This window comes from Capsicum annuum, chromosome 3, assembly GCF_002878395.1.
Source record: "Capsicum annuum cultivar UCD-10X-F1 chromosome 3, UCD10Xv1.1, whole genome shotgun sequence".
Classification (NCBI taxonomy): Eukaryota; Viridiplantae; Streptophyta; class Magnoliopsida; order Solanales; family Solanaceae; genus Capsicum; species Capsicum annuum.
In genome coordinates, this window is record NC_061113.1 from 249,761,456 (window position 1) to 249,782,807 (window position 21,352).

General features: G+C 33.2%; 2 protein-coding genes across 4 annotated transcripts in view; both read left to right on the plus strand.

Moving 5' to 3' along the window:
• The first annotated feature begins 10,512 nt into the window (after positions 1-10,512).
• Positions 10,513-14,591, plus strand: LOC107862508 (WRKY transcription factor 72A-like). Of its 2 annotated transcripts, XM_047409771.1 has the most exons (5): positions 10,513-10,676; positions 11,109-11,192; positions 12,698-13,207; positions 13,310-13,423; positions 13,508-14,591. In XM_047409771.1, the coding sequence occupies exons 1-5, from the start codon at positions 10,572-10,574 to the stop codon at positions 14,345-14,347; spliced, it is 1,653 nt and encodes a 550-aa protein (XP_047265727.1). In that variant the 5' UTR covers positions 10,513-10,571; the 3' UTR covers positions 14,348-14,591. The 2 variants fall into 2 exon arrangements, with proteins under 2 accessions (XP_047265727.1, XP_047265728.1); XM_047409772.1 differs by lacking the exons at positions 10,513-10,676; positions 11,109-11,192 and adding an exon at positions 11,224-12,340.
• An 897-nt stretch (positions 14,592-15,488) lies between these two features.
• Positions 15,489-21,352, plus strand: part of LOC107862509 (ubiquitin-conjugating enzyme E2 2) — a 9,462-nt gene continuing 3,598 nt past the window's right edge. Inside the window, exons 1-5 of one of the 2 annotated variants that reach the window (XM_016708111.2) lie at positions 15,489-15,959; positions 17,214-17,347; positions 17,496-17,521; positions 18,162-18,251; positions 18,356-18,444. In XM_016708111.2, the coding sequence (XP_016563597.1) occupies positions 17,223-17,347; positions 17,496-17,521; positions 18,162-18,251; positions 18,356-18,444 (330 nt within the window). In that variant the 5' untranslated portion in view covers positions 15,489-15,959; positions 17,214-17,222. The other variant, XM_047409773.1, reaches the window with a different exon arrangement.

Here is a 21,352-nt window from a genome sequence, read left to right on the forward strand (position 1 = left end):
CGATTAGTTTGTTTACTTGGTTGTTGGGTGTTTAATAGAGAGGGCTTTGATATTTTTCATTCTCTCTTGCCCAAACTCTATCTCCCAGCTCTTCCTTTTCAAGTAAGGCTGGAACTTTAATTTTTTTTTCTTATTTATGTATAGAATAGAATTTGAATCTATTAATGTCTTGGGTCTCCTTTATTTTTCCCAAAAGGTGAATGAATATTTAGGGGTTTTGTTGCCTAGTTTAGAATTGTGTTTATGCTTTATGTGCTTTCCAACCAACATTCTTGTTGATTTCTTTCATATTCATTTGAGTTATAGATTCAGTCTTGTACCTCTATGTATTTTGTGTTTATTGTATTTTTGGTTCTGTGATTTAACATTTTAATCTTGTATCTATAAACTCATCATTCCTCTTCATCTTGGCTATGGATGGACTTAACAAATGTAGAATGAAGGGTTGAAAGGTTTGAATTGGGGCGGAGGGAGTATTATTGTTTCTTTTAATGAATAACAAGTTTTGATTTTGTTGGGTATTTACAGTTAACAATTTTAGATGCTAATTATTGAATAAAAATGTGAATATAGCTTACAAATATTGAACTTGATATAAACAGTTAATTGCTGGCAGTAGCACTCTTTGAGGGCTTTCTGTTTTTCTCTTTCTGATATATACGTTGATGGTTTTGCATAAGTGCTTCTAACTTTTATATTAACCTTTTCTTATATTCAGAAAATATTCACAATATTCTCAATCGCAATATACCCTGGCCTGGAGTTCCAGAGGAATTGAGTCCTGAGACATATGATCTCATTGACCAGTAAGAGAATCCTTGGCTATTCTTATTAATCCCAACATAATTTTACTTAACAGTGAGTACTTTGGCCAGTAGCATGTGTGAATTTTCGAATTTAATTATTCCTAAATGAGTAATCAGTAATCTGTACGTTAGAGAGGCAGTGAAAGTTCTAATTGGTGTTGACTACAAAGACTGGTGTTTTATATTGAAAGATTTCTAGTTGTCTATGGATGGACTTAACAAAATGTAGGATGAAGTAGTCCAAGTGATTTGGTTGAACGGCTTAAGGTTGGTAGGTGTGTTTATCTGAAATGTGCAATACCATTGTTTGCATCCCAATAAATGGCAAGATTAGTTGAATTTTCACCATTTGTCGATCCAGGTGGTGAAGTTACCACACCCAAGTTGGGTCGGAGAAAGTAGGTGCTCGAGGATTAGTTCAGGTATTGGCCTAGTTAGTACCTTTATTTTGAGGGTGGGGGTTTGGTGAGTAGGGGAGAACGAGCTAGGAAATTTCAATTTTCTCTTTCTTATATTAATTTACGTCAGAAATAGCCTCTATACCTCTGAGATGGGTAAGATATGCGAACACTCTATCTTTTTTAGACCTATTTTATGGGACTACACTAGGTATGTTATTATTTTTATTATATTTTAAGGGGATGATGTATTAGACTTGTCAATATGAAGCAGAAATCAAAGTCACAGACTAATGTGGTTATGGAAGACAGCTTTATATTGAAAGCTGGTCACAAGTCCTAAGAAGACTTAATCTGTTATTTTAAGTTCAAAATTTAAAAGCTGCACGCAAAAATATTGTGAGATTATTTAAAGAAAAAATGTAGTTGAGACCATGGAAAGGAAAGAACAAAAACAGTGGAACAGTTAAAGAAGAAATAAAGCATAACTTTAAATAATGTCACTCCTCCCAAAGTCTTTTTCATCATAGAAAGTGATCTATTAGTGATCTGAGAAGAAATAGATAAGAAGTTGTTAAATGATTATAAGTACAGTATACCATTGGTAAAAGCACCGCATACATGTTACACTTCTAATGTACATGAAGAGGAAGATAGTGTGTGCACATAAACATAAATATATGTTTACATTTATATAACCTTCTATGATGAATGAAGATGTAATTGGCTAAAAGGATACTAATGTAGAAATAGTTTCTAAGAGCAACACTGTTGAAATTAGAAAAATATGAAATCTAGATGTAGAATAATACAACAAAAACTATACCTCAACCCAAGCTAGTAACATAAAGAGACACGACGAAAACGATGGTGGCCACTGATGTTGGTCCGGATAATGTAGACAAGAATACTGATGAGTTTATAGCTAAATTTAGGAAGCAAGTTAAGCATCAGAGAATTCAGTCCATTCATACATCAGCTAGGCAACCCGCTAAAAAGCTACTCCAATAAAGTGTTCTTGTTCAAAACTGAGGTGATTCTATTAGTTTTATGTAGTTATGGTTAGGGAGGAGTTGTCTTGTTATGAAGAGTTTCACATAGATCCTTTTAAATGATGGATGACCTCTTTATATTTATATGGCTTGAAAAATCGTCGCCTAGTGATTTAGCTTTTTGTGGTTGAGTTAGGCTCAAGTTTCGTATGTTGCATGTTATCTTTACTTGCCATTAGAAAAAGTCTTATAGTTAGCTAGTATTCACTTGGGACTACAGATGTCTTGTCTATCCTTTTTTTTCCCTTTTCAGTTTGTAATTCTAAAATTGAGATTTTTTGTGCAAAGGAATTTTAATATTGCAGTTATAGTTACTCACTTCTGTCTGTACCATTAGTTGATTACTACCATGAGGTTCATTGTGGTTATTGCTATGGCTAATGTCATGTCATGGTAGGAAAAAGAGAGCTTTTGATTGGCTAGGTTATGATGGTTAACATGGTATTGTGCTTCTATTCTTCAAAAATATGTCTGATGTTCAGAGATTAACAAGTAGTACATATATCCCGTTGTATGTTACCATCATTAATTCTTCGTTCAGGATCGCCATATCAGTACTCCAAGTTGACATAGTGTTGTGACATGTATTTGGCAGCTTCGCATTCCCATTTTATCAAGTTATGAAATGCTGCTAGCATACTAATATATTTTGTTTGTAGAAAAAAGAGCTTGGGAGGCTGATATACAGTATGTGGAAATGAAGGCCCAATTCGATGCATTACTTGCTTCGGGGGTTTCCCCTTGTCCCACAGTTTGCCCTCCTAGACCGCCCCAGTCTCTACCTATTTTACATGGAGTATATATTCAATATAAAGGTGTGACTGAAGAGCACGACAGTGATGAAGATGATGAGGATTATTACATGGACAATGCACCGCCGTTTCGTTAAAGTTGAGTGTTGTGTTAGATAATATAAACTCTGTACTTTATGATGGTTTATTTAAATTATTAAGTGTTTTTGAATGCATGAGAGCTGTGAAATAGCCGAATCAATAGTACTATTGTATAAATAACTTGATTGGTATGTTTTTTCGTTCAATTTCAAGGTACTTTAAGTTGTTTTTCATTTAGTGTCCATTGGATGAGATATTTAGTACTTGTGTTTGTTGTTTGATTGATTGGTGTGAGCACTTGAGCTCAATTTAGTTGATTGTATTGTATATATTATTGAATTGAATTAAAATGGAAGGTATATGTAAAAGCTGTTATTGTCATCAATTTTTTTTGGCAGAAAAGAGACCTCATGAAGTCGTTGTGTTGCATTTTTCTTTTCCAGCAAATAAACAAAAACGACCATGCGAGGTCTCTTCTTTGCAATTTTATTTTTTACATACTCAAATAAGAGACAGCAAGAAGTCCCTTAAGTTCTAAATGAGGTGTATTTTAATTAAAAAGGTTAAAAAAAATAAAATTAAATAGAGGCCTTATGAGGTCTCTTTTAATAAAATAATAATAATTATAAAAAATTATTTAGAGACCTCGTGAGGTCTCTTTTTGGAAAATCCAAAAAATAACCTAGTGACCTCGTGAGGTTGCTTTAAGCGACCTCATGAGTCTTCTTACAAAAAGCGACCTATGTTTTAGAGACCATCCATTAAGGTCGATTTTGAAGTCTCTTTTTTTAGAGAAAGAGACCTCATGAGGTCTCTTTTTACAGTTTTTTAGTAGTGAGTAAAATTGGTCGAACTTAAGGTGACGGAGGCGAAGTTAAATTCTCGCACCCTAAGATGATTGTTGCATATTGCTATCTGTTTCAATTCTCCAAAAAAAATATATAAGAAAGAAAGCAAAAACACAAATAGAAAGGAGGTTACCTATCAAAGCGTTATGATCTTAAAAGTTGTATATCACCAACTTGAATTGAGACAAGATGACTTGATGAGAATAAAGCCCCCAAAATCTGATTTGAGGCAATAAAAACGCCCCTTGGTGGTGATGGTCCCACATCAATAAATAAATTATTTGGCGAGACAATGCAAATCTGAAATCCTCTGTCGGACAGCATATAAGATGGACTTCAAAAAATCATCTAGAACAATAAAAATGGTGTTAAAATTCAAATTTTTGATATGTTATACATGCATGTTTCTGTCATCTATAGAATCAAGTGGATCATAATTTTGGTACTCTCACATTGAGATATATTTTTTTTGGTGATGTCGCATAAATCTGAAATTGTTGATGCATCAAAACTCAATGTTGATTTCGAGATAACACCTGAAAATATCTCGATTGTATTAAATTATGAATTTTGGATATGTTATAGATATTTGTGTCTAGTTTTACAAGAATCGAGTGGCTTGTAATTTCATACTTCCTACTTTAAGATATGAAAGTTTTAGTAAAGATGCGCAGATCTGAAATTTTCAGCATGATAAAATTTAGGGTTAACTTCAAAAAATTATCAAGAATTATATTGAATGATTTTAATTCTGAATTTTGAATATGTTTTAGATATTGAAGTCTAGTTTCTGGAACATCAAACGGATCATGATTTCAATATTCCTACAATGAGATATGAATTTTCTACCACTAACATGCTGTGCTGAAAAAAAGTGACGAAAATAAGAAAAAAGTGGGAACAAAAGAAATTACCTCAATATTATTGATGACTTGGAAACCCCAAAATTGATATTGAAAAAGTAGAGAAACTAATTCCTTTTATAGAGTTGTAGGATGTATGTTTCCTTCTCCAATATAAATTCAGATTGGAATAATTTTCATCTCCAAATTCAAATTGGAGATTGTTTCCTTCTCCAATATAAATTCAGATTGGAATAGTTTTCATCTCCAAATTCAAATTGGAGATTGTTTTCTTCTCCAATATAAATTCAGATTGGAATAACTTCCATCACCAAATTCAAATTGGAGATTATTTCCTTCTCCTATACAAATTCAAATTAGAGGTTCTTTGTTTCTCCAATTTAAGTTCAAATTGGAAGATTTTTATTCCTGATTAAGTAAGGTGATGAAAAAGTCTTCCAAAATCTGTTTGAAATTGGATATCATGCCTCACCAATGGATCTTAAGTGTAGAAATTCATGAAAAAAATGAGAGAGTTTTGAGAGGCAATATCAATATGGTTCGGCTTTAAATTTTTTTGAATGAGGTATTCATAGGTATGAGGATCGTTGAAGCACGAAGGAAACATGCTTACATAATCATACTTCAAGGCTAGTCTTCAAAATAATAAATGTCTCGACAAGTCTTGAAGTAGGGGGCATTTGTGAGCGATGCAATTTTATTAAATTTAAATCCGTACAAAATTCGGATTATATTAAATTCAAAATATATTAGTCCCAAATAAATATTGCGGATTAATATAATTGAATTAATTATTTAAGTCCAAATAAGTATGAATTTAAATAAGGCCCAATATTTATTGGGTTGGTTCATTAATTTGGGCTACAAATGATGAACCCACTTTACTAAGCCCAAGTTATTATCATATTCTAGAGGCCCAAATAAGCGCCACGTGTCAAATGACATGGCATGCCAAGTCAAGTGAAGGGGCCAATAGGACCGTACCACATGTCAAACTGATGCAGCAAGCCCATGAAATAAAAGCCCATAAAAGGTGTCACATCACTTAAATCTGATTGGTCAAAGGAAGTCCATATTCATCATGACTCTTCCTTTCCTACAACTATAAATAGGGGCTCATAATTCAGAAAGAAGACCCCAGACCCCCAGAATTCTAACAAGTAGCAAGAGAAAGCTCGTGGATCAAACGACGTAATTTCTCTAAAAAGCTCAAATATTCAAATCAAGTTCATCAAAGTTTAAGATCAAGACCGCAATATTCAAGAACAAGCTCAAAAGCTCTTGAATTCAAGCACAAGTCAAGATCAAGTCCCTCAAGTCCATAAAATCAAATTCAAATTCAAGACTAAGCTTTAAGCCCTTGAATTTATATTTGAAAAGACGAATCAGAGGATTTATAGAGATTGTAACACTCACTTATTGAAATCAATAGAGTCGATTGTTGCAATATTTTCTTGTCTTGAATTATTTATTTTTCGCACTCGAGAATTTTATTGTCCAACACCATTATTGATCTGTCTTTACAATTTACATATCAGCATTGAGTATTAGGGTTTTGAGTTTTATGGTTTATGAGAATGTTTCAGTGGATGTGTGGGTTCCTAGGAAAGATAGAATAGAAATGAAGTTATTCTAGATAAGGTGAGAGTGGCTTCGGTGGAAGCCAAGAGGGAAGTGAGGTTGAGATGGTTCGGTCATGTGATGAGGAGGGGCACGAATGCCCCAGTGCGGAGGTGTGAGAGGTTGGCTAGGGATGGATTCAAGCGAGGTAGAGGTAAACCAAAGAAAAATTAGAGGGAGGTAATTAATTAGATATGGCAAGAAGCAGCTCCAACTTACCGAGGACATAAGCCTAGATAGGAAGTTGTGGAGGAGGCGGATTAGGGTACTAGAAGGTTAGTATGAGTTTAGGAGGTTGAATCTTTTGTTGCATTACTTGATGTATCTTGTATATGGTATTATTGGATGCATTGATTTATATTGTATGTTGTCCTTTTACTATTCCTTGTATAGATTGTTTTATTTTAAGCCGACGGTCTATCGAAAATAGCCTCTCTATCTCACGTCTGAGGTAGTGGTATGGACTGCGTACACTTACCCTCTCCAGACTCCACTTGGTGGGAATATACTGAGTATGTTATTGTTGTTTAATTTTGCGATTTATCTCTAAAATTGGATCGTCGTTAATTTTTATTTATTTTTAATAATGAATAGAGCTTAATCTCCTCAAGATCTATTTGAGGATAGGACATGGTAGATAGGGTGGTTAATGAAGACTTTATAATAAATTTTTCATGGTCTAAAAACAAGAAAAGTCACTCAATCAGCTGGAAAATTAAAACAATGCCAAGGTCAATACACCATATGTTCAAATCTTCCGTCAGCAAAGTGTAGGGGGTGTCAAATGGACAAATTGAGTTGATTAATTTGTGTGGGTTAAGATGAATAGAGTAATAACTAAACCAAAAGTAATAATTCGTCGAAATAATAGATTAAAGATCGGATCATATATCACGTTTTAGATTCTTTATTTATTTATTTTACAATTTATTTAAGTATCCGACGATTTTTTTTTTTCTTTTATTATGACTAAATATATAATATATCAAATAAAACTTTTCTTTCTAAAAAATATTTAGACGAATGGTCATATAATTTTATGAGCGGATTTTGCCACTCTTAACAAGTGGTACTGTTCCCTGTTGAATTTGAGATAGACGTTGAAATGAAGCACATATTCATGTGACATCAACTTAAAAAGGCATAAATTGGTTGTAAAATTAAAACTGATAATAAAGAGCTAGGTAGCAGCAGCAGCTAGACTTCTACACGTCCTTCTCACACAGCTCAGTTGACATTTTATATTAAAAAAATTACCGTTAAATTATTCGTATCAAATGTATTTTTTAAATAATTCATCACTAATCCCACATTAAATAACATTAGCGATAAATCTTTACTGTTTAGCGATAGAAATTGTTTGTAGCTAATTCTTCCAATTTTTTTATTTTTTTTTTTGTAGTTGGTGATCAACTCAAGATTCTTTCTTGTCATTATATTGGATAATTACAAGTTGATTAATTTGACCACTTTTTTGCATATTATAATGTCTGAGAAGTATTAATAAAATGATCATCAACCTAGTTAGAGTGTGCACTAAGGGGTCGTTTGGTAGTGTGTATTGAAATGTTAATGCATGCATTAGTTTAATGTGTATTAGTAATACCTTGTTTTGTATACTTTTTACTCTATGTATAACTAATGCAAGTATTAGTTATACACTCTATTATGTATTGAGGTGTGTATTACTAATACCTCAAAATTCACGGCATTAGTAATGTAAAGACCCTATTACCCCTCAAAAAAATTTCTGCATCCTTTCCAACATATATACTGAGGGTATTATGTAAAAAAAAATAAAAAAATTTAGAAATTATGTAATTCATTTTTTTTTTTAATACATCGAATCAAACAATGAATAAGAAAAATACAATCATAACTAATGCAAGTATAACTAATACAAACATTACTAATACAAGCATTACTAATATACCATATTTTGCATTATTCTTATACATTCTACCAAACCACACCTTTAAAGTATTAGATTGTCAACGTGCACGTCTGAATTAAGCAAGTTAATTAATATATAAATTACTTTAAGTCAGACTTGCATGCATAATTAATTACACAGGCTACATCAAATCTTGCTTCTATATATGGCTAAAAGAAAATATAGGGATATCATCTAGCGCTTGAGGATATCTTAATGTTCGTCCTTAATTAATTAATTCTTCAAGAGCTTAAATAAGATATTTTGTCCTATTATGAGGGCTCATTTGATTGGCGGATTAACTTGTTCAAGAATTTTAATTCCGTTATAATTTTTGGATTAATTTATCTTATGAGCATGGAGGTGGGTAAATAATATCAAGTTGGATGAGATTATAAAATATGGAATGTCTGGGAATAAGTTTCAAATTAAATTTATACTCTCTTCCTTCATTTTTACTTGTCACATTTTGTTTTTTAAGAATCAAACTGCATGGACTTTGACCAATCTTTTAAGATGTTTTTTTTCATCTTATTAATATGATCGGATTGTAACTTATAGCATTTTTCGTATGATTTTGAAAATATATCTAAATTTGAAGTATTAAATTAATTCAATTTAATTTAGCTTCAAAAATTACTCAAATTGATTCTCACGGATCAAAATGTGATAAGTAGAAAAGAACAAAAAGAGTATTTTGTTTGGTTAAAGATATAAATTTATACCAAGATATTGGGATAAATTCATACCATCAACAAAACAAAATATAAATTTTGTTTCAAACTTAATATTAATTTTACAATATTGCATCTTTTATTATCTCATGAACCAAACGACCCCTTTAAGCTGATTGAAAGTAAAACAAACTTTATATTCATTTAATATAACAAAACAAAAATATAAGAGTGACTTTTTTCTAACTAGATATCTAGCTAGGTTACGTTTGATCGTAGAAATTAAATATCCTCCCTTTAGATCAACTTTCCTCATGGCTTATCATTAATGGCGCCTACGAAGATATTTTCAATATTATCGAGGGAAAAACTACAAATCACTTTAATCAACAAATACTAATCCTCATTTATCAGTTTTTTTAGCACATAGAAATGATATCCTGTTGGTGGCTTAGTTGAATCTTATTGCAGGAGACGTCTTGGATTCAATTTATTCATTTATATATTTTGTTAAAATTAAAGGAAAAAAGGGTCAAAAATGTCCTAACGTATTAAAAATGATTTAAACATGCCCTTCTTCTATTTATTGGATTTCCATTGTCCTTAATGTCAATTTTCGGATTTAATATGTTTCTCCTTCCAGATGGTATATATAATGTTAAGCAATTTATACAATACTGTAAGGATGCATATATAATCTATTATAGTATGCATACACGTTAACACATTACTATGTTATACAAATTTTAAAAATGAGGAGTTTTCTACGATAGCTCGAGGAAGATCCAAAAGTGGACTCATGGATTACTGTCAATTGACCAAAAGCCAAAGGTACAATAACGTTTTTAACTTGTGAAACACAAAGTCCTATTTAATGGCTAAAATAACCTGTTTGACCATCAATCTGTGTGGCCATGTGACTTCCCTTTTAAGAATACAATATTATTAGCATTTGCTATTGCAACTAGCTAGCACACACACGGTTTGGCGACCCGACCCTTACGGAGGAAAAACCTCTTCTGTCATGTTATGTAAAAGAACTAAACGTTGAAGATTTCTTCTTTTAGCATATTTATTTTTTGAAAAAGAAAATAAAAAAATTGGTCTTTTCTTTATTTAAAAAAACAAAGAGAGTCTTAGAGTAACGGATAAAGTTGTTGTCAGGTGACCTGAAGGTCATAGGTTCTTGGAACAACCTCTTGCGAAAATGCAAGATAAGATTACATACAACAAATATTTATGGTTCGATTCTTTTCCGAACTCTGTGAATATGGGAAGTTTTAAGGCACCGAATTACTTTTTTTTCTATGTTAGAAAAAGACAACCTAATTAAATATGAGTATATTCCTAAGTTGTGTGCAACTGGGCCATTGACATTTTTTTGTTTTGTAAGTGGTGCTGGTAGCCAATGAATTTGAATTTAATTAATTTGGACAAGTCAAATACTGCTGGCCCATCCTTATAAAGGACACCATAAATTGCTTTTCAGATATATCTAAAGGTAGAAGACAAAGGAGAGAAGAGATAGTTTAAGGTCTGTGAACATGGAGGCTTCTTTCAAAAAATCAAATATTCATGGACATGTATTCAAAGTGGAGAAGATCAACGCTGATGATAAAGGTTTTGTTGAAGATACTAAAGTTCTTAAGGTAAACTCTTTCTTGCGTTGATTTCTCAGATAATATTAAAAAATCACCTTTCTTCTTGATTCTAATTTTCCTCAACGAAAAAAGTGACTTGTTGAGATAATAAGTAGTTAAATGGTCATCATCTGAAAAATTGATTCATTTTCCTCTTCAGCTCCATCAACTCTAATTCAATCCTCTAGATATATGTTTTTTTCAATCATGTGTTTATTAATTTCAATGATGTAACGACGACACAATGAATATATTTATGCAGCTGAAGTATTCGAGCAAATATTAACAGAAACCAAGATAATGAAGTCCATATGATCAGAAAAATCTTTGCATGGTCCATTGTGTCTAAATAATCCAAACACGAACTACATAAGATATGGAAATTAAACTAGAGCAATTACAATTCATATTAGATCTCATGAGATGATATTTATTTTTCAGTTTAGCAAGAAAAGAGAACTCCATGAGGACCATAAGTCGAAGTCATCTCAGCTTCAAAAGGATTATCTCACCAGTGACAAGGAGGTATAATATATATCTCCCTCAATCTAGTCCATTTTAATTTCTTGAGTTACTTTATATTTGTTCTTGATATTGTATTTTATTCATGCATGGTTAGTTTCTATGAGTAATTTAACTACTCCCTCTGTTTACTTTTACTTATTTAAATTAGACTTCACACATGCATCTAGGATCGGAAAAATAAATGAATTGGTGTATATTGTAAGTTTTTACTTGACGGAGAAATGATTGAAATGTTCATTGGTTAATGCTAAGGATAAAATAAAAAAGAATCATTGTCTTTCTCTCGATATATGTTTAATTGGATAAGTAAGAGAAGTTATTTTAATTTTAGTATAATGCACAAGTAAAAAATGAACGAGAAAGTACATTTTATAACAATTGTTGGTTACATTATAAATAGATTTGAGGAAGGAATTCAGGAAATTTAGGAGGTTATATCAACAAGAAGATCTCATTACATAAAATTTATAATTACAGCAAATTAAATCTTCATATGGAGTAATTCAAAAAGAGAGACGGATCTAGAATAAAATATATGGGTTCACATAATCAGTAGATTTTGCTCAAATACATGCATTAAATATCTATAACAGTAATATATATTTTGATTATGAACTTGTCAATTGTTATTGTATATTAAGATTAAGATTGTTGTACGTAAAAACTAATGGAACTTAAATATCGATGCCTTCCCAATCAAGGCACGTTCATAATCATATGTATTATGTATATGATAGCCATGAGAACTTACGTAGAAAAATGAAACAAGAAATAGTCTGAGTTGATGAAAATGTGAAACCTCTACGGTGATTGGAGGCTAGTAGCTCATTCAGACATGTAGGGTAAGTCAACCAATTTATTTCTCACATGTTATGGCAGGAAAATTAAAGTCATAGTAACCGGCAGAGTTGTCAAAAAATTAATTTTCAGTCTTTATTTCAAAACCTTTGACCAAAGCAATTGAAGTAGGGCAATATATGACTTCCTTTACTCAACAGAACCGACCTGTCTTTGACTTTTGGATACCCAGTTTTGGTTATATATTATATCTACTAGTAATTCTTTTCTAGTAATACACACGACATAATAACTCTCAAAAGTTCAATTTCATCATTATGCTATCTTCTTCTTGCAATATGTGTTCTTGGGTAAGACTAATGATCACAAAAAGAACACGTTAGATCCTTATTCTTCATTTTTGGGAATGATATTTGATCATTAACCAGCATACAATCGCACGCTCTCATTTTCAATAGAAAACTCTCTCTACTTGTGTCTTGAGATTTAGGCTTGAACGAACCTCATTAAATTCTTATGTTATTTTATTCTTCTCTATTTGCTTCTATGTGTGATAATATGTCAGTTAACTCACGATCTTCTGCAATGCTTCAGCATACACGATATCTCTTTTTATATAATCAAATTTCTCATTTCGTGTATCAAAAAATATTCATCTGAAGTTTTTTCTTTTCCTCTTTTTTTGGATTTTTATTCTGATTTTGTAGGATGATCAGCTCGAATCAGCCAAAGCCGATATGGAAGAGGTAATGGAAGAAAATCAAAGGCTGAAGAAGCATTTAGATCGAGTTATGAAGGATTATCAGAACCTTCAAATGCAATTCCACGAAATTTCTCAAAGAGGTGTCGAAAAATCCAACAACGTTAAACATGATGAAGCTGAACTTGTGTCCCTTAGCCTAGGAAGAACTTCAAGCGACACAAAAATAGAGTTATCCAAAATCTTGAACAAAAAAGAGAATGTAGAGGAAGAAGATAACCTAACCCTAGGATTGGATTGCAAGTTTCAATCGTCTGCGAATGCGCCTACAAAATCTTCACCTTCAAATCTCAGCCCGGAGAATAGCTTAGGTGAAGTTAAGGATGAAAAAGGAACCGAAACATGGCCAGCTCACAAAGGTCTCAAGACGATCAGGGATGAAGAAGATGATGTGGTGCAACAAAACCCTACTAAAAGAGCTAAGGTTTCTGTCAGAATTAGATGTGATACCCCAACGGTAAGAATTTATGATGAAAATATTATTTCATGAAGTATATACTATGCATGATTTTTGTGTTAGTAATGAGTTTTTTTCAAAAAAAAAAAAATTTCTCATCAGATGAACGATGGATGCCAATGGAGAAAATACGGACAAAAAATTGCAAAGGGGAACCCATGTCCTAGAGCTTACTATCGTTGCACAGTAGCACCATCTTGCCCAGTTAGAAAACAGGTAACTATATACTAATCGTTTAATTGTTTGATATGATGGAAGTCATTTTTTGAAAATAAAGTAATTAAAAATCTTATTTTTCAGGTTCAAAGATGCATTCAGGACATGTCAATCTTGATCATCACATATGAAGGAACACATAACCATCCACTTCCTCTTTCAGCCACATCAATGGCTTTCACCACTTCAGCTGCCGCTTCCATGCTATTGTCCGGTTCATCCACCTCCGAATCAGGCTCTACTAGTACCTCAACCTCTGCCATTTCCAACGCGCTCAACTACTATCTCTCCAATACCTCAAAACCAAACCCATTTTACCTTCCAAATTCATCTATTTCATCTTCATTGCATTCTCAACACCCTACAATCACTCTTGATTTAACATCAAACTCGTCCACTTCCTCATTTCCCAACAATCACAGAATGCCGCGATATAATAATAATTCTTCGACAAATATTCTCAACTTCAGTTCCTTTGAATCTAATCCTGTTCTTCCTATGTCCTGGAGCAATGCAAATAACCAAGCCTATAATAAAAAGAACCAAGAAATTCCTTCCCAATCTTACCTACAAAACACTATTAGCGCGGCGCCTACACAAACTTTATTACAACAAGACACAATTTCAGCTGCAACAAAAGCCATAACATCCGACCCAAAGTTTCAATCTGCATTGGCTGTTGCTCTCACATCTATCATTGGCTCGCGTGGAGCAAATCGTCATATTGATGAGAAATCTGGCAAGGATTTAAAGGTTAACGAACCATTTCCAGTGCTTTGCAGCTTCCCATCAACCGCTACAAGTCCAATTAAATGTTCTCCAAACAATACACAGCCTGAAAAGTCATTGTTTATGAGGGAATCGACCAGTTCAGTGCAATTTACAGCCTCCAAGACTAAATGTCACAAAGATTACACACTCTGATTCATTTTAATTATTTTCTTTAGTTAGATTTTTTGCTTGTACAAGTAAGAAACTGGTAGCGGCATCATTAGTCAGGTTGTATTTTTTTCCTTTTTAGTGATTTGGAGATATGAAGTCCAAACTGTAGATATTTTAGTTTTCATTAAATTATTGACACTTCGCTTTGCTGATTAGCATTTACATTGTAAGAATTAAGATCCCTGATTGATAGATCGATTGACTATAGCGTATCTGTTTACTATAATTTTCTTTGATCGGATTGATGTAACGCACTTTTTTTGTCCATTTTTTTTAAATGTCAATCTTTCTATTATTTTTTTTAAAAAAAACTATTTTTTCTTTGTAAAGAGATTCAAATTGTCAATCAAAGTTAGTTAATTTTAAAATTCTTCTTCTATTCTTAATAAGATGATTTCTAGTCACACAAATATGAAAAGTTTGTTTTAGACCACATTCAAAAATCTCTCTTTTAAAAAAAAAATATGACAAATTAAAAGGTGTCAAGTAAATAAACGGAGGGAGTATTAAGTTATAACATCGCTTTCTCCCTTTCTCAAATCGGTGGCTTTCCATATGATTAAAATAATACTAAAAGAAGACTTATGGAAGCGTGTACGATTTGTCGGATTATCGAGATATGTAACATCATCGTTAATTAATTTCCCTATTATTTGAATTATTGATCCAAGATATCTACTTGAAAATTCCTCTCTTGAAGATAACTTGTACGTGAATCAACCCTCACTTCCATATATGTCATGTGACTTACATCATTAAATTTGTAGTTCAAGTGCTCTGCGTTAATTCTGACTGAATATTTTTAGCCTTTAGAAGCTGACTTCAAACCTCCGGGTCGCGTATCACGCAATCAATACTATACATCACATACAAAATACGTTGAGTCTGTTCATCCATCATTAATGCAGGTTGTTATTAACCCGCTTGCAAAAAGAAGCAAACAAACAGAGTAGAACTAGAAAAATATTTGTCGCTATTTCAAACATAACCAATTCTAAAATGGTAATTTTTTTTCTTAAATGATGTTTATAATTTAATTTGTAGAAAAAGTAATTAATGCAAACGGTAAAACATGAAAAAAAACTTGTCCCATAAAAAATGATAAGTAAAATGAGAATAATTTGAGACAAATAAAATAGGACGAAGGGAGTAGAAATAAAGTACCTAAAGTGCACATTGTGGAATTCATCAGGGACCTCTCTTGAGAAAATAAATAAACTTTCGTCAATTTGGTGTTTCTATTTTGGCAAGTAGTATTGTCTATTGGTAGGTGGAAAGGAGATGCCTTATGGATCATGACCAATAATAACAAAGGGATAAACACAAACGCGTAACGCAAGTTGCATTGGTGACCGGGGTAGGGGGGTGGGTTACGTCGAGGGTATGTAAAGGCAAATGGAAATGCAAACCAATTGCGAAATTGTGATTCCCCAGTAGGGACCACTTTTTGTTTCCTTCTTTTCTCTTCATCAATCAATAATAATACCACGACCCACTATCATTACTTCATTATTCTCTCTTGCGCTCTTCGATTCGCCAATTTCAGAGGCAGGCAGCAGAGCAGGATTTCAACGCCCTCTCTTTTCCCTGTTAGGTGAGTCTATGAATTGAATTTCTTCGTATCTTAAACACTAGGTGTCTTCTCATCTGTCTTACCCTTGATATTAAGAATTAGGCATCTGATATCTGTTGTTAGTGTGAGGTTAAGAATTAGGTATCTGATATCTATTGCTAGTGTGAGGTGTTAACTATACATGGATTTAGTTAGAGGTGCGCAAGTTGGTCTGCACACCATGATTATATATTCGTATGTTATGTGCCGGAACATCTATTTCTTTTTTTTGTGTGTGTGAAGTTATAAGTGGATCTTATGAATTTGAGGAAAAGGCCTATGGTTTCTCGAGGAAAAAGCATTTGAATTTCATCCTCTTTCTGCTCGTAGTCGTTGTGACAAGCTGCTTCGCGTGATAAGGATGAATTTAGCTGAAGAATTACTAGTATTTGTTACTTTTTGGGAGGATTTTTTTTTGGTTTTATTGGGACAATCCGAGAAAAGCGTTTACTTTCTTAGTGAATTTTGTCATAATTTTAGTTAAGAGCTGAAATCTCGAGCACCGTGATTTCAGTTTTCGTAACGTAGTTTGCTGGATTTTGAGCTCAATCTAGGAAAATTGAGCTGGTTATTATACGATTGAGAAGTTAAGCAGGCGGGGAATACTCATAAATGTTGTTCTTTTGCTTGGTGTTTTAGTTCGAGTGAGGCGCCTCTTCTTTTATCAACAAAAGAAAAAAGTGATGCTTCGTATCAACTGCTTGGATTTTGAGCTCAATCTTGGCAAATCGAGCGGACGAATAAAAGATCGATTTAATTAAGTATGCAGTAGTTTGGCCAATTTTTAGTTTAATCTTGGCAAAAAGCATTTCAATTTCACTTTCCTTTTGCTTGTATTTATTGTGATAAGTTGCATCACATGATAACGATGAATTTAGCTGAAGAATTAGTACTTGTTGATTTTTTGAAGAATATTTTTGTGTGTTTTTTGGGTAACAATCAGATAGAAAACCTTTCTGTCGTAGTGAATATTGTCATAATTAGTCCATTTAGTAAAGAGCTGAAATTTTAAGCACCACAATTGCAGCTTTCACAGCGTAGCATGCTGGATTTTCAGCTGACTAATATAGGATCGATTTCATTAAGAAGGCAGAGGCAGTACTCATTAATGTTGTTCGTTTGCTTGGTGTTTTACTTTTAAGTGAGGCACCTAATTCTCAACAAAAGAAAAAAGTGATGTTTCGTGTTAACTGCTTGGTTGTGTTAATTTTAATATTCTATCATGGTAATGTGTAGGTAGTTAAAATGTCAACTCCTGCAAGGAAGAGACTGATGAGGGATTTCAAGAGGTTACAACAGGATCCTCCTGCTGGTATTAGTGGTGCTCCTCAAGACAATAACATTATGCTGTGGAACGCCGTTATATTTGGGTGAGTCTTGTAATTGAAGTTCATGACATACGTGCTTTGAATTTAGTTATACTTGTCTGTTGGTACATCTATTTGGCATGTTTTTCCAGATATAACTAAACTAATTTCTGTTTTGTTGCTTAATTGTTTTTCTGGGTGTGAAATGCAGTCCTGATGATACTCCTTGGGATGGAGGTGAGTTTTCCTTGCGCTTAAACACTGGCCTTAAAGATTGTAGTTTGGCATATGATGTCAGCTAGCTAATTGTCTGGTCTACCTTTATGTGTGGTTGTCTATGCCAAGTATGATGTTTCAGTTTTCTAAGCCTGTTTTTCCTGTCATTTATATCTCATGCCCCCTCTGTCCACTCCACCCCGTTAGTATAAATAGGAATTTAAAGGAAAAGAGGATGAAAAGAAACAAGTGCAGTTGTAAGTTTTTCTTAATCATTCAGCGGTGGATGTACCTGTTGCACTAGGTATTTATGATCTTATTCTCAAGTGCTACGATGGCAAGGATTTCCTTCTTTGATATTCCAATCCTAGCTTTTCTGGGCATGCCGTTGTGATTTCCTACCTATTTGTCTGTCATCATTCTATTGTTTAATTCGAAAGCAAGTTAGTCAGTAGAAGTGCACTGTAATCTTCTATACTATTATGCAATAGGTTCCTTGCATGTCAAACTCTATTTCTTTTGGCACATTTGCTATTTGCTCCACAGAAGAAGAAAAAAACGTACATCCTGCACCTGTTCCTGAGTGAATTATGTGTTGATATCTTCTTTCTGACATATATTTACTACTTTGGTCTTTCACAATACTATTTGAGAACATCAGGCACGTTTAAATTGACGCTTCAATTCAGTGAGGATTATCCCAACAAGCCACCAACAGTACGATTTGTTTCTCGCATGTTTCATCCAAATAGTAAGTGGGAGGTGTAGTTTTGGTTTTCCATTCATTAGAGAATTGACAAATGAATTCTAAGATGGAATTTTGGAACTTGCTTTTCCGTTTTCTTTTTCCTCCAGTTTATGCAGATGGAAGTATATGTTTGGATATCCTGCAAAACCAGTGGAGTCCAATATATGATGTTGCAGCTATACTTACATCCATTCAGGTATGAAGCTTAGACTGAATTTCTGAGTCCACAATAAAGAACAGTTTAGAGAAAAAGACCAGTTTATTGTTTGTTTCCTTGAGTTTTATAGATGCAGTGATAAGAATAGTATAATTGTGATTAGTAGGGTTGTAAGCAGTAGGTACAGTTATGAATTCTAGTAAGGGTGGCTCTTCCTTATGATAGCTGGATTACTCATTTGTATGCTACTTCTGCATTTCATGCTTGGATATTTCCCTGTGAATTCGTTAATTCTAAATGAGAACGTATAGAAGAATCATGAAAAAGTGATTCCAAAGATTTCATTGTTATGCGGAGGGGTTACAAGGATTCAGTGTCAAGCATTTCTCCATAAAATTAGTATGATAATGTATAGGAAGGGTTCTCTTTGACAATGTGGACAGTGGTAGTAGGATCATGATAAAGCTGTAAAAAAAAGGACCTTTAGCCAAAGTAAATATTAGGCCTTTTATCTAGAGGATTGTCTCAAGTACTTCTGTTTCAAATATTACAATTCTCTCAAAGGACTGCTCTAAAGGAGAGGAAACTTTTTAAAATACTTTCTTTGGTCAAGACGACAAAGTTGACCTAACGATCCTTTGGTATCTATTCTCTTTGGTGATTCAGTTTATTTGAGGGCAAGTCTATTTGTCCCAACAATAAACAAAATTTCAAATCGCCCCCCCGAGTATAAACATTATTGTTATTTGGATAGATTCCTGAGAAAAGCTGTCTGATTGTAGTTAATAATAAAAAAATGGGGCTAAAGAGCCCTGTTTGGACATTCAGCTTCAACTTGAAATATTATGTACAAATCAATATTTGTTTCATAATTACGGCCCTTCTTTCAACTTCAAGTTGAAATAGCGAATTGAAGTTAAAAACTCGTTTGAGGGGCTTTTCAAGTGAATAATGTTTTTCATTCACAAAACTTTAATTTTTGTCCAAACATAATTACTTCAACCAAATATTATCCAAATACCTTCTTTTCTTTTCTATTTTCTTCAAAAAATTGTTACTGTGTATTTTGAGGGGAAGTCTATTTGTTTAGCTCCTAGACAGGCATTTACTCTTGGGTGTTTTCATTGAGGAGCGAAGTAGGAGTTCTTGTCATGGCATTTACTTTCCGGATTCGATTTCTTGATTTGTTCAATGGTAGTTGGACATATTGATCCTCTTTACGTCCTCCAGTATCAATGAGCTATTGAGTAAACCAGTATTCATTTAGCAAGCATCTATCATCTTTTATCAAGTAATCCTATTCAAGGCACCTTGAAAGTGCCACGAGGTAGTAACAAATAGAATCTGTGATAGCTAGAAATAAAACCAGGATTTACACTTTCATGGAATCAATTAACCCCAATAACAGGACCTCAACATTTGCAGAGTAATTTTTGGAAATAGGGTAAACCCATATCCTACTATGTCCAGGTTTAGGAATTGCCAGATTTCCTTTGATGAAGGAAAGGGAAAGATTGGTGAAAATTGAATTATAACTCTTAAGTGACTAGATAGATGTTGAAATTGTGAAGTTTAATCCTTCACAGATAAACTAGGACGAACATGTAAATATGGTCTGATGTGTTGGAAAATAAAACGGACCAGTTACCACGGATGGTAATGTGGAGGGTGGAGGAAATGTGTAACGGAAAAGTATCACATTAATGCAACTGACCATCAAATTTGGGAACTTCTATTTCATGCTTAATCTTTGATCAGTACTTAGTGCATTTGCAATCCTCTGATAAATCTATCAAGTTGCCTATAACTTCTTGATTTGGGGATTTCTTGGATGCATCGCAAAGATGAATACTGCAATCATATCTGGCTGTGAGGGAAACATATGTGTGATATTCACAAACATTCCATTGCTAAGTTGAGCAACCACTTGGATCATCCTATAACTGCCCTACCCTTTTGCCACCTTTAATTCATGGTGAAATCCAGTTTCTGGCCTTAAATTTTTACATAGAGCGATGCAACTTCTGTTTGGAATTTGTTGATTGTCTATGTTGCCATGTTGGGCACCTTAGGTTAATTGTTGACCGGCAACAGAAATCCTCTAATAATTTGCAATAAGATCTTCTTTGGAGAGAACTAAATGGATGGGAGGTACTACTACGGTCTTTAGAAGGAAAAGTTTTAGGAATGCGATAGGAATGTTTCATGACAAGCACATCTATAGTACGGAGGCTAGGCCTTTTTAATAGGTGTTTTAGGAAGCGTAGGTTAAGCCTGTTAAACTATATTCGCACGAGTCTAAGAAGCTTATATTCTGGCATGGCCAGAGGATATGGATATTTGGAGCTTAGATGACTCATCTTAGAATCATTGACATTAAATTCTGAACTGGTGGTTGTCGGCTGGGGAAGGTGATCAAACAGTTTTTATTTTGAGGTGTGAAGTGGGCACATCCTATCCTGATTTTACATTACAAGCTTAGTAACTTTTTGCATGGAATCCAAGGAAAGGAATCTTTTTTTTTAAAAAAAAAAAAAGGGATTGTGGGAGGAGATTAAAAAAGAATAGGTGATGGGATTTCTTTACTTTGTTCGGTTTGGGTGGAAAAACGAGGAAGCAAAAATGGATCTCTTTGAGTTGTCTATCTTGTCAATTTCAATTTCTCTGTGATAGTTTCTTTCCTCATTTTCTACACTAATCAAGTAAGAAGAATTTGAATAAATATCCATCTCTCAATCTGTTTTTTCAGTTTCCAAGCAAAGCATTAGGAAGACTTTAAAATATATTTTCTGTTTTTTGTTGTCAGAACATTTAGGATGATAAGTTAATAGGTCTTTTAGCATGGAATATAGAAAAAGTTGGTTGGAATGGAAGAATTGAGTCTTAAGCTTGTGAATTATAGTCCATGTATATTGGTTCGTCTATGATGTAGAAATTGTATTTCTGT

Excerpts from the sequence above, each read along its gene's own strand:
- LOC107862508 (XM_047409771.1), top strand. The coding sequence starts at position 10,572 with ATGGAGGCTTCTTTCAAAAAATCAAATATTCATGGACATGTATTCAAA. Across the intron at positions 13,208-13,309 it reads TTAGATGTGATACCCCAACG|ATGAACGATGGATGCCAATG; the intron begins GTAAGAATTTAT and ends ATTTCTCATCAG. Across the intron at positions 13,424-13,507 it reads CTTGCCCAGTTAGAAAACAG|GTTCAAAGATGCATTCAGGA; the intron begins GTAACTATATAC and ends CTTATTTTTCAG.